The sequence below is a fragment of the Patella vulgata genome, chromosome 7 (genome assembly GCF_932274485.2).
Source record: "Patella vulgata chromosome 7, xgPatVulg1.2, whole genome shotgun sequence".
NCBI classification, from domain to species: domain Eukaryota; kingdom Metazoa; phylum Mollusca; class Gastropoda; family Patellidae; genus Patella; species Patella vulgata.
Genome location: NC_065885.2, coordinates 11343321 through 11357915, shown reverse-complemented (window position 1 = coordinate 11357915; position 14595 = coordinate 11343321). Strand labels below are relative to the sequence as shown.

General features: G+C 34.0%; 1 protein-coding gene across 1 annotated transcript in view; it reads left to right on the top strand.

Moving 5' to 3' along the window:
• The window catches only part of LOC126827884 (protein MON2 homolog), a 115697-nt gene that overhangs the window by 31353 nt on the left and 69749 nt on the right, over positions 1–14595 (top strand). Inside the window, exon 19 of the mRNA XM_050557454.2 lies at positions 5397–5498. Within this exon, the coding sequence (XP_050413411.1) occupies positions 5397–5498 (102 nt within the window). The remainder of the gene's footprint in view (positions 1–5396; positions 5499–14595) is intronic.

Genomic DNA, 14595 nt, shown 5'->3' with positions numbered 1-14595 from the left:
TCAGTATTATTTTTTAACGAAAGGAGATATTTAAAGGAGCTAAATCACGAATATCTGGGACCTAGAAATTGACACAAATGGGTTGCAACGCATGTAATATTGTAATATGAATGTATATAAACTGATTTAAATTTAATTGTTTCCGTTTTTACTCTAATTTCAAATCAGTTATATGTTTGGCGAAATATGCCAGAAGTCTCAATCGGATGGCAATCTGTAGCGTCTGGTTATTCCAGTCTCCATCAATAGTATTTATTGTACATGCTCTCAAGATAAGAATATGCCGTCACCATTCAACATGACTTTTGGAATATGTCTAGCCTCATTTTTTGAGTCCCTTGTTACAAATTGTGCTGAAACGCATTATGGTACCTATGATAAAATGTTCATTTTTTCTTAAATATTGGATATCAGACGCCCCCGGTAAGATCACAACATCAATGTTGATTTAAATTGACAAATAATTTGTGTTTTCAATGTCGAAGACTTTGGATTGAGTTAGAAATTTAGCTTCTTTAAGTACAAATGTACATGATATTGATATATAGAGTAAAGATGGCTGTCTGCAGCTGTGATTGTTTTAATAATTAGAATCATATATCAGATGTGCTCTACATGACAGATATCATAAGATTGTTGTATATAATTTATGTAGGTATTTTGAGCTGGCACTCATAGTAATTACATTAGTTGGAGCCATGACAGGCTCAGTTTTTATGGCAATGGTTCACTAAGCAGGTCCCAGGTTCTATCCCGTGTACGTAAAAGAATCGTTGGCAGTTGATGAAATTTTTCTCATGGCACGCAGCATGACGTTTAAATCCAGCCCATGTGGTTTTTGCTACACTGGTTTCCTTCTAAGCCGCGAATCAGATACAAAATACTAACACTAGTGTATAAACGTAGCAATAATGCAACTCCTCAATACTTATCTGAACTCTTATATGACTACAACCCTAGTATTAGATCAATTCGCTCTCAAACTAAGTTGTTCCGAGATATAATTTAAAGTCATGGGTATAGGTCTTTCAGTTCATCTGATCCTAGATTATGGAATGAACTTCCACAACAGAACAAGAATCAACAGACTTTTCATCAATTTAAATCTGCACTAAAAACTTTCCGGTTTCGATAGTTTTACCAGTAGAGCCATTACTAATAGTAAGTGCAGGGGGACTGCACCACACAAAATTTACACAAAAACAAATACACGGACAAGACATCATACTCAGAAAAACAGAAACAGACAAACAATTCAAAAACAGTGAATGGATCCGTGGCCTAGCCGTAAGCGTCCTTGAGCATGTGTCAACATGGAGAAGACGCTATACAAAACATAAAGACTTGTTGTTATTATTATACCCATCTTCATTAGCCCGGTAGTGGCAGAAAAGTAGGACTTTAGATCCCATTTTATTTCACCTACATTAGGTGGACGTCCTGGTAATCTGTGTTCAGAGATTTTTCATTTAAAAGCACATGTTAGTATGGGGTGTTCCCACTTTGCCGGCAGGCTTTGATGTCAAATTTTGCCGCTAATCCAGAGTTAATCCTAGATCAGTGGTGTTATAAACTTTAGTCCATATCTTTTTTAAGAATAAAACTGTATTGATTTTAACAAATATAACTTTTATTAAAAATGCATTACAATTTACACATTTAACTTTTATTAAATAGCATTATATAATTTATAAATAAATGCCTTACAACATAACAATCATTTTACAGCCCCCCTAAATAGGAAATATTTGTTCCATACTGAGGGGGGTTAGATGGCTTAGTGGTTAGCACGTGCAGGCTGTATTATTAAGTCTGTCATTGAGTCAGTCAACTGGCGTGGTTTCGAATCCCCGGTTGTACGTGACAAGGAGTAGGGTCGCCTGTCCAACCTCGTGGGTTTTCTCCAGGTCCTCCGGTTACCTCCCACTGCTAAAGACCCCTACGCGCAAGCGAATTATTGAAATAAAATTAAACCACATGTTAGTCCCGAAATGACCTAGTTTGTGTCGAGTGGACGTTAAACCCCATTTCTCTCTCTCTCTCGTTCCATACTGATTTGCACTTAAAGTGCCATTTAATAACTGTGTTTTCAAATGGTCAATTCTTGTATCAAGTTGTCAATATTCCTTAAAGGCTCAATACCACTCTTGTTGTAATTGAATAATATGTCCCAATCTTTATTCTGGTCAACAAATTGTACTATTTTAGAATATTTCAATTAATTGATGATACAAATTTCATCTTAACACACCTTATTTAGAAATTTTGAAAAATTCAACACAATGGTTTGAAACGTCTAACGTAAACCTTTTCAAATGAAACTTCGATTTAAAAATATTTTCGAACCCTCTGAACAAGTAAAATGGGATGTAATGGATAATTTACACAACAGGTAGGACACTTAAACATCTAGTACTTAGATAGAGATATTATTTATTTTCTGGGGCTTTCAAGCCAGCAATCGTGTTATTGTCCCTTTAACTCGAGGGCTTTTGGTACCACCTAATAATATCTGTGAAATGGTGATTACAACATAAGATTGTTCTTGTTTTATTAAGTTAATGAATTTTATTAAGAAGGATTAAGAGCTCATTAACTTGACTACTTTTAAACAGAGTATAGTTTTAAGATCAATTAAAGGGTTAACAGTCTGCCAGCATAGTGGGAACACATGGTTAGTATCAACATTATAGATATGTGCCCTTTTAGACAGGTGTTAATGAGTCATTAGGATTATGATTAATCACTTATTATAACACCTGTATTTACTCTTTAAACTTCCATTCTGTATTCCTTTAATGAATTGCAAACCCACAGGTTTTTACAGTGTGCAAACCTATAACATTGAATATGAAAAGTAACTGAACACATGTTATTTCTGATGCATCACTGAATCCTCTGTGCATAATTCAATTGTATAATGTAGCATATTTCAATATCAATTTTTCCAATTTTATTCAAATTCAACATGTAACTTGAAGTTCATTGAAAGTGTGTGAATATAAAGCATAAAATTAGCATTATTTTGATATGTCACTTATGATAAATAAATTTCTAATTATTAAGATGTGGTTTAGATGTGAGAACTATATGTACCAAATAAGCGTAACCAGCTTGACTGTTCTGACAGCAACAGTTATAGTGGTTAGAGTTAATTACCCATGCATGCTTATATCCTACTTCAAGTTTCCAGAAAAAGTAGTAAAAAGTGCATGCTGAAGCTGTCAATTTTAAGCCGGCACAATAAACCAGCAAAGAAAAGCACTTCTCGAATATGAAGCTGGGACTTTTAAACTGGTTATTTGTCCCACCTGAAATAAAATAAAAGTAGAGGTTAATGAAGACACTGGCATACATCATGCAGTGTACTATGAGGGACATTTTGCCACGGACAGTCGCACTCCAGCCTACTCCTATTTTCTGATTCCAACCGTTTAGGTTTTTTTTAAGTGAACTCTAAAGTGTGCAAAGGACCACAATTTTCTAGCCCATCCAAGGACTAGATACTTTTGTTTGCCAGGCCCTCTGTATCGGTGACAAGGGAAATCCTGTGGAACTATCACAGTCACCACCAGGGTCGTACCTTGGACCTCCTTGTTAAGGTGCCAACGCCTTACTCACTGCTGTCCAAACTTGTGGGTTTTCTCCAGGTCTTCCGGTTCCTCCCACCGCTGAAGATCCATACGCACTAGCAAATTATTGAAATAACATAGAACCATATGTTAGTCCCGAAATGACCTATTTTGTGTTGCGTGGACGTTCAACTCGATTTCTCTCGCTCCCTTAATCACTGAGTCACCATGACTCCCTATTAAGCTGAAATTATCCATCTGAACTGCATATTAATTTAAACACGGCTACTAAAATAAAAGAACAAATATTATCAAAAGATTTCACAATATTATTATTTACGCTTATATAAAAACAAATATATTTCAGTATTTTTATGTTTTGTTAATTCGGAATGCCTGACAAGGACAGCTGTCTAGTCGTTCGGATGGAATGGATAACCGAGGTCCCATGTACACCTTGGTGTGCATGTAAAAGATCCCTTGGCAGTTGGAATTCGATATAAGAGTAGGCCATCGTCCTGATGCCCGTCTCATTAGCCCAGTTGGAGCAGAACAGTAGGATGTTAAACCCCATTTCATTTAATTTTTCATTTTAAAAAGTAGAAGTATACAGCGTCATGTTTTGACAGTCATAGAGTATAATTTAAATGTTACCAACATTTAAAATGAAATGTTGTTTTGTTTTCTTGTTTGTCCCATCCCAACAACTAGGCCTTCTGTCCTGTATCACTGGGAAAACGGGCTGGTACTTTTAAAAGTTTTGTTTTACTGCATCTTCATTAGCCCAGTTGGTGCAGAAAAGTAGGATGTTAAACCCCATTTCATTTCTGTGCTTTACTGCACAATTCGCAGTATATTTAGCTGTGGAACAAAAAGATAAATAAAAGTCAAACGTAATCAAATCTGAGTTTGGGATTGACGGGATGTAAATATATTCAGTCTTTTTCTCTTTAAATGCATAACAACTCTAGCATTTAAATAATGGAATTCGTTTTGGAGAATATTAAAATCAATATTTACACAAAATGTAGAATTTAGGAGAGGGAAAAACAGGTCAGCCATTTATGAACAATTAGTGGTATCGAGAAATAAAGTGCTTGGAATATTTTTAACTTCTCTTGAAATGGAAGTAATTGGTTTCAAGTGAATTATTTACAATTTCTTTTTGGCTCTTTTGCATGATCTTTAATCAAGCAAATAACTTACTTTTTCACGTCTGTTAGATTCTGTTAGAAATATCAAAACTCAAAAAAACAAAAATGGATGAAAAGAAATCCTGTTTTTGTTGGTTTTTAGATTTACAGGGATTGTTCTTGTGGTCATAGAACCCTATTATGTTCAAATTTATGAAAACTTGTGAACTCAATTATGAACCCTATAACTCATGAAAGCTCGTGAATGCAATACCACATATAGGTCATAATTAAGAACCCTATAACTTATGAAAGCAGTGGGAGGAAACTGGAGGACCCAGAGAAAACCCGCAAGGTTAGACAGGCGACCCTACTCCTAGTCACGTACCACCAGGGAATCGAAACCACGCCAGTTGACTCAATGACAGACCTTATGATACAACGCGCACGTGCTAACCATTCAGCCATCCAACCCCCCCACCCCTATACTCAAATAAAATGCTAAAATGAATAAACTTACCAGATATATGCTAACCCTTCAGCCATCCAACCCCCTGTATAATTTGCAATATTATTATGAAAGCTGTAATATTCTGTGTAAGATATATTTGTAATTGTCATATATATGAATACAGAACAAGCAGTATGCATTATTAAGAAAATCATATACATGTTTTTATGTATATTTCAGGAACCATCATTATTTGCTGTGGCTAAACTTTTAGAGACAGGTTTAGTGAATTTATCAAGAGTTGAAGTTCTATGGAAACCTGTGACTGCACATCTTCTTGAGGTAGGTGGTTAATAGTATTTTTGCCAAAACACAGCTGCCCACAGATAATTATAAAATAATAAAAATAATCTTTGTGTTGTCCATCCCAATAACTACCCAAAAAAATACAATGTCATCTTGTCAGTGTGAAAGTATCATTTATTAAATAATTATTTAAATGACTTTGAGAATACAGATAAAGACATACATGTATACACGAATTTTAAATGACAACAAAATAACTAAAATATCAACTAATTGGTCGGCTAAATAATCTGCTTCGGGTGAATTAAACATCATCCATTACATGTCAGAGCAGCGATTAAAAAGGTGGGAAATCTTAGCTAGCTCATTAACATATTACAATCATGCAGTAAATAAAATGAAACAATCTGATTGGATAAAAAACACAAAATACATTATTTACAATAATGATTACTTTCTATAGGGCTGAACATTTAGTCAATTGTGATGGCTCTGTGGCATTTTATAATAAACATTGCGATAGATATAAATTAACATGATAAATATGTAGTACCATGTGTCTTTCGTCTGACGCGGAGAACGGGTGATGGAAACCGGTCGCCACATCCTATGTACGACCCATGCATCTTTTCTTACTACATATCTTAGTAGTCTTGTGATCATCTAGAATTTGTCTCTAGCTATCTTTGCTTCTGCTTCACGTTGTGTATTACTTCTTACTGTTTCTTAAGACGTTTGTCTTCTCAGTAGTTATAAAAATGCAACAGGTCGTTTTTACATTTTATTTATCATATAGCTGCTTACATATGGTACAATGCATAATAGAATAAAGTCATTCTCAAACACTAGCCAGACTCGCTGATTCTGCTGATAGAAACTGCTACATCTTTTCCCTTCCAGAATCTGTCTGCTGTCTGACAATTGCCCACCAATATGATAGTTTTGTAGCTTTGGGTTTTAGACCTTCAATTATCTAATTGGTCAAATATGATGTAAATAATTACAGAGATTGGTCAAATTAAACCAAATGATGCAATCGTAATTTTACTATCACATGTGTTTCGACACAATCTATCCTTGAACTTAGACCCTCTTTCCTGTTATTCTCACACTATTTCATAAACCATTAATTAGCGTTTTAAATAAACTCATACCTTAGCTAATATACTGACAATAAAGAATAATTTGTAAAGATAAAAATATTGTTTAAACCATCGTATTTCTCTACTCCTTGTCTATAAATTTAAAAACAATGTCGCAACTAAGCTATTTCTACAAAAGCTAGCATTGTACTCTTATTTTAATTGGCCAGAATTACGCCACTTTTCATTCCAATCTGTATCAATAAATACAAAGCAAAGTACATTACAATTTTGGTCAGTATTTGATAAAACAAACGTTGACTCCATCCAGAATAACCCCAATGGCAATTAGACCCCATATGGTAATAGCACCAGTGGAAAAAAATGGACAAAAGCTAGCACTAGACTTTAATTTGTACTGACCACATTTTAAGCTGCCTGCTTTGTGTTTTTGTCACTTTTCATTCCAATCATTATCAATCATTACAAAGCAATGCACAATACAATTTTGGCCAGTATTTGATTAAACAAGATCCACACCATTTAGTACAAAGGGACAGTTTCCAGGGAACTTTGCATTGAATGGCTGATTCCGGTCACAAACCATGCAAACGGCAATTAGACCCCGTATGATATTGGCACGATGGATAAAAATTGATGTATTTTCCTTTCATATGTTTAATTTCCTTTCATATGTTTAAACCAAAGCGCTAACTATTTTTCGACTGTTTTCCAAAATGTCAGAGCTCTCTATATCGGCTAAATAACAAAATTAACTCAACCATTAACAAATGTAGATTTGTCTTCGAGCACAGATTATGCAAATTAGAACGGATAAATATATTCTAAACTATTCCATAAATTTCTATTAGTGAAATTATTAGAAAGAATTTGCCGCAGGTAACCATTTGTATTAACTACGGTTGCCATGTACAGTAGACATATTAGGATGCTTACACGAATAATGGCCGGTACTATATATTTTGATTTAAGACGAGCAGGGAGTCATATTTCAATAAAAACTTTGATATGAAAAAAATATCAATACCCGTTGTTATATATCAACTGTTATTTTCGCGATATATCTGGTAAGTTTATTCATTTTAGCATTTTATTTGAGTATAGGGGTGGGGGGTTGGATGGCTGAATGGTTAGCACGTGCGCGCTGTATCATAAAGTCTGTCATTGAGTTAACTGGCGTGGTTTCGAATACCAGGTTGTACATGACAAGGAGTAGGGTCGCCTGTCCAACCTCGTGGGTTTTCTCCGGGTCCTCCGGTTTCCTCCCACTGCTAAAGACCCCTACACGCAAGCAAATTATTGAAATAAAATTAAACCATATGATAGTACCGAAATGACCTAGTTTGTGTCGAGTGTTCTATACAATAAATGTTAGCATTTATCTTAAAGTGTGTGAACGAAGCGATTATCTAGAATGGTATCGAAAAGCCTGATACAGTCAGAAAACAATGTATTGGATGTTGATATAAAAATGTAGCCATAATTCCCATGTATTATAATCAGAAGATCAATGAAATGTTTTTGTCCGCCCACTTTGAATTCGCCCACTTTGAAATGTAATCATGGATTGTCATCATAACTGTCCACCCATCCCATCCCATTCACGGGTGATAGAAGATTATGGCCTATGGGCTTCTTGTGTTGTTCATGCTGATAAAGTTCTTTAAACATTATATAAAGGGTTTATTACACTTTAATGTAAATATTGCCTTTTTTTTTACAGTATTTCAATGGGATTGGAAATTCCCTCTTGTTTCAAATATTATCACTTTAGAGGCTTTATTTATGATCTAATCCCTTTAAGTCAAAACTGTTTGGCTGTCTTAGCTGGGGTGGATGTATGTTCATTGAATGGCAACCAGCATTTCATATATTATATACAAATTCATACCTCTGTAAGAACCTTCAACCTTTAATCCGCAATAGATCTCTAATTATTATCATGTATAAATAAAATCCTTGTAGTCCTTGGTCTTGATGACCGGGGGATCACGGTGGCTAAGTGGGTAAGACGCTGGCTCGCTAGCCTGGAGGTCGGGTGTTTGATCCTTGCATTAGCCGAGAAAGTTCATCCAGATTTTCCGCCGTGGTTCTCCCTTGTCAGTGGTGCAGGACGGAGGGGCTGACAAGGAAAGCTGTCTAGTCGTTCGAATGGGACGGAAAACCGAGGTCCCGTGTACACATTGGCGTGCACATAAAAGATCCCTTGACAGTTGGAATTCGATATAAGAGTAGGCCGTAATGCTGCTGTCCGGGCAAAATTTCCCTCATAGCACACTGTATGGCGTATGCCTGTCTTCATTAGCCCAGTTCGGAGCAAAACAGTAGGACGTTAAACCTACTGGTGCTATAATACAGGAATAAAAAGTAGTAACTTAACATGATGCCCCAGCTTCTCTGTCTATCTGTAACAGATAGAAAAACAAATTCTCTGACTGGATTACATAAAATCTTGCCTCAAGCTTATCACCAAATGATTCTCACGTAGTGATAACTTCGCTCAGAATAAAGTAATTTGAATGAAATTTTCAATATATTAATTTTGAATGATCTGTTTTGAAACTATTATAGCAAGAATGGCTAGCTCTTTATCTAAATCTTACATAATGCATATTTAAATCTTCCAGGTATGGCTTACTTAATAATAATAATGATAATCAATTTGTATAGCGCTGAGTGCTCCAGCTAACAGCTGCTCCGCTGTCAAATGTCATCATATGTACATCTCAGTATCCCCAGTGGTCTCATTCTGGTCTACTCCACTATACCCTGGGTTCATCCATGGGGTATTCAAGTTATCTGCCCTTGATCATAGCTTGATTCTAAGAACCAATCAAAAAACAGTTTACAAACCAGTATTAGCCTCATTGTTTACTTTCACAACAATATGGTGGTTTGTTCGCTGGATTATGAGAAAATTTCAAGAAATTTAATATAAAAGAAGTGACATGCATACAAACTTCCTTTGTATTTAACAACTTTTTTGATTGGTCAATAAAAATATCACAATCATCAAGAGCAGATAATTTGAATATGTGTCTACCCTATGGGTGAACCCAGGGGTTAGTGGAGTAGAAGAGAATGAGACCACTGGGGTTACCAAGTACAGCTCGTATGTCATAGTTAAGACATGAAATTATAAATGGTAGTAACTTTTTTACTAAAGAAAATTGCATGAATTTACATCAGATAAATTTATTGCCAAAAGAATTGTATCATGACTTGAGGTCACATTTTATTTTTTGATACATTGAGAAGTACCCGGTGGTCAGATTTATTTGAGTTTTTAATCTCTGTGGTTATTTTTTTTTACTTTATAGACCTACATATTGGTATCGGAACCTGTATTCAGTTAGTTACGGCCCATTGGCTATAATTATTTCTGTTTGAACTTAGGGATCAAATATTTATACATCATAAGTGTATGATAATAGAGTAATTAATTAGTTCACATTTCTATCTAATGTTAATTATAAGTATTATCGAATTAGATCTACTGATTTAGGCATACTATCAATGCTATAACTTGTTTTTTATCAGATATATATACGTTTGATAAGTATGGGTTATCAGAATTAGGTTGATACAGTTTTTATCAATGTTATGCCTAAGAGGTTATTATCTTCAGTCATGGTGGCATCAGGAAGATATATAATTCTAGTTGGGTTTATTCATAATTTACAATAATTTAAATTACTACCGGTAGTTGTTTTGACATCTATAGAACCCAACATTTCATTCAATAGAACAGTCGAGACAGTCGGTGAATTTTATTTTTAAAGTGCCTATCGACACTGATTGTCATTTGCATTTTTCAGACAATATCTAATATTTTTCTAAGCTAAAATTGATTAGACATGCAGTATGCAAGAGGTCTTTTTTTAGGCCTGAAATGTTGTCTAAATTATTAATTAAACATTTATTAACATAAAAGGACCATAATCAACTCTTGATGCCATCTTATGTGTCCGATTTTCATTGGATTTGAATCAGATCTGCCATTGATGATTAACCGCAAAAATGGATAATTGAGACTTTGTTAATTATGGTGACAGCGGTACGAATGACAATCGAGGCTACAGTGATTTTAAAATAATGTTTTCTCAGGGTAAAGTGAAGCAATTTCACTGAAATTTTCAACATATTCCCTTTAAATTATCTATTTTTTAACTATTGTAGTGAGAACTTCCACCTCTTTATCTAATCTCCCATAATGTATCTTTAAGAAAACATAACCAAAATATCAACCGTAGATAATCTCCCATTAAGCCCATCAATAGATTTCAGCAAAGATTATAGTGGGTGCTGTCATGTTTTGACCATATCCCGTTTATATCGTCTGCTTACTGAACGGAATCTAATCCTTTAAAGACTGATATTTAGAGATTCAACTTTCACAATATTGTTGTTAACAAGGGGGAAATGTATATCCCACAAGTAAAGATCAGACACTTTAATAGTAACTACACACAAAACAAAACTGATAAAATAAACCTGCGGACAGGACAAAAATACACAGACACTGCAAAAATAAAAACAACAAATAACAAATCAAGTGAATGGTTTCAGTGGCCAGTTGTAAGAGTACACTGTGCTGTACATTCCCGGGGCTATAATGATACAGGCTTCGATCAAAATGGAAAAAAAAATTAATGATCATATAGCCATAATTCTCTTTTAAAATGATATATAATCTCCTGGCTGTATCTGGGTTTTTTTTATATCAACTGTTTTTTTTGTCTTTTACAATTCTAACATATTTTAAGAGCCTAGTTAGACAGGTGGGGTGAAAAAACAGGGTGTACTCATTAGCAATTGCTGGTTGGAATTCAATGAAGATGAGGTAGAAACGCTTTTTTCTCTTATAGCACACTACATGATGTATGCTTGTCATCATAAGCCCAGTCGGAGCAGAACAGTAGAACGTTAAATCTAATTTTATTTCATTTTGTTTGACAAATTTACGTTAGGTAACTTTCAGCAATGTTGATGTCATTAGCCAGTTTATAATTAAATTTGGTGTGATTTAGAAAGTAATCTTCACATTACTGATTGTTTCAAACCTGTAATTGGTGACTGTCTACCTTTCCTTCCGCAAGACTTCCTCAGACGACTTGTTGCAACCTATCGGAACTTTTCAAATTATCTGTTCATCCTAACATGAACCACTGATAACTGCTATAAAATAGAAGTTTGAACTTTGGTGTAATCAACGAAAATGGAACCTTTTCCCAAGAAAACTTATTCTAAGCATTATTCTTTTAATCCACGCCAGATTAATGTTTAGTTGGGTTTTTTTTTATAAGCAATATTTTTATTCAGATTTGTATCTGAATAGGGATTGGGGAACAGGCAAAGCCTATATTAAACCCCTCCCCCTTATTTTAAACATGTTTCAGGAAAATAACAAATTTTTCACAGGCAAATCAACACTGAATTGTTCTCTTACTGAGTAGTTAACATTTAATTAAGGAAACAAATGTTAGGGACATTATGTATTTTTCATCCAAAATACAGATTTTATTTCCATTCAGCATAATTAACTTCTTTCAAAAGTGCTGGGTGGTTGGGTGGCCGAATGGTTAAAGTGTGTGCATTGTATCATAAGGTCTGTCATTGAGTCAGGTGGCGTGGTTTCCCTGCTTGTACTTGACAAGGAGTGGGGTCATCTGTCCAACATTATGGGATTTATTCGGGTCCTCCAGTTTCCTCACACTGCTAGAGACCCCTACATGCAAGCGAATTATTGAAATAAAATTGAACCTTATGTTATTCCCGAAATGACCTAGTTTGTGTCGAGTGGTTGTTAAACCCCATTTCTCTCTCTCTTAAAAGTTCTGTTACTTTGTACAGAGTGCAAATTAAAAAGGATTATGCATTGTGACAATTGTTGTTTTTATCGATTGACAAGATTTGAATTTAATCCTGTTTTGATATGTATTTATGATTGTTGTAATATGTCGCAAGATACAATTTTTTTCATTCTTTGTATTCCTTAATACAAATTCATGATCTCCTTGCAGTGTCTATTGTACAGTAGACATGTAGAGTTTCTGTTAAGTGGAAAATACATAAGTTACAGGGGTGCTAAAAAAAAAACCAAGCAGATAATACATGCTGTGCTTTATTGTCGTTAATCCTCAACATAGATTCTTCCGTTGTTTACACCCTGTTGATCAAAGTGAAGAGATATGCCTTGACGAGACGCATAGAAAATAATCTTGTGATGATTCCATAGATTATTGGAGCAATAAGATCAAGATATTAATATATTCATAGAGATAGGAGACCCTCAAATAGTAACTGATCAGACAGTATGTTTATGTGTTTTCTGGTTTCCATTTTTACTTTTCCCAAAATAAAAAATATTGATATCCAAAGTCCTGATATTTCTTAAATTCTATCTGCGTAATTCCCACTGTCTTAGCTTTATCTGTAAATTTAATAAAGATTTGAAGAGAAAATCAAAAGCTGCCTTATAAAATGTATTTTGATATTCATAGAAAATTTGTTTTGAGAAATTTAATGCATCTACTTGATTTTGATATTTTATCTTAAAATAATTGAGTGTAGCTTATGAATAATCTCCATGTAATATATATATATATCTGTTTTGTTTGTATAGAAATGAATGAAACATTTGTGACGTTTATCAAGTTGAAATTGAACTTCTGTCATATAACCTGACTTGCTAAATACATGTCTGGAGATATATATATGAAACAGCTCAAGATTATCATTATATAGTCTAAATTCCAATGAAGATATTGTTTATATGGTTTCGTCTTTGAGAAAAACAGGATAAAATATTTGATACTTTATATAGTCATTCTAGAAATATCTATAGTCATCATCTAGAACAGAGCTGTTATTTTAGCCATATTTGACAGTCTTATATTTCACTAACTCTGAAATTAACCTGTTGGAGAAAATAACCTGTCAAATTATATAATTACTTGCAATAAAACTAGAATTTCAGTGAATTTTACTGATGGTTTGTATTTTTAAAATAACTTTAAAATGGGTATAAAAATCAATTTAATGCTACAAATGGTTAACTTGCTAATCCATGGTAAACATAAAAAAAAAATGAAAAGTCAAGGGAAAGAACGATCTAAGTCTCAATTTTGCCTTTTCGCATAAAAGGCAAAACAAACTTTTGGACAATAATGCTTGACGTGAACAGAACAACGAGTGGGTTTAATTACAATTTCAAAATTATGTTTAATACGAATCATAATTACCAGTATAACAACTGACTTCCACTTTACAACCAAATTAAGGTCAAATAAATACAATAGACTTGTATTTGTCTGGGAGGCCATTTTAGAAGGGCCTTGGTTTGATGTGACTCCAATCGTTTTTACCTGAAATTGATTGTTCTACAGAAAGCTTATACAATTTGCTACCAGATGGAGCCATTAACTGGGGTTCATTGAAAAAGTGACTTAGATCGTTCTTCCCCGGGGCTCTTCAACTGGTTGGTAAAATGCTGTTGATATCCAAGAGCTCAAATTCTCATTTATGTTTGGTAACCTGAAATCAATGTAGCCTGTAAATGTAATCCATATAATTCGACAATCATGTCATATACTCAGATATTTTACTGACTGACAGCATTGTATTGACTCAAACAAAAGCGTTGGAAAAGAATGAGACCAGTACTTGAGAATAGCCAACTAAATCATTTCAACACTCTTAGATTCTCAGAGTTTTTGGGATGCTCAATCAACAAATATGTACTTTAAAAAATTTTAGCCCAAGGGAGATTTGATTCATTTATATCTTTTTCATTTCATTAGATTCTTGTATGGTGATGAGGAAGTTAATTAATACAAGAAAAACATGATTGTGAAAATGAAACACACCATGGATTATTAACCTTTGTGTGGCATTTTAATTTCCTATTATTATAAGTCTAGACAATTACTACCTGATTCATCTTCACAAATTAATTGAAAGAATTATTTATCCGTATTCATGATTCCTAACTTGGCAGTCTAATATAATCATTAATTAATATCTGTTAT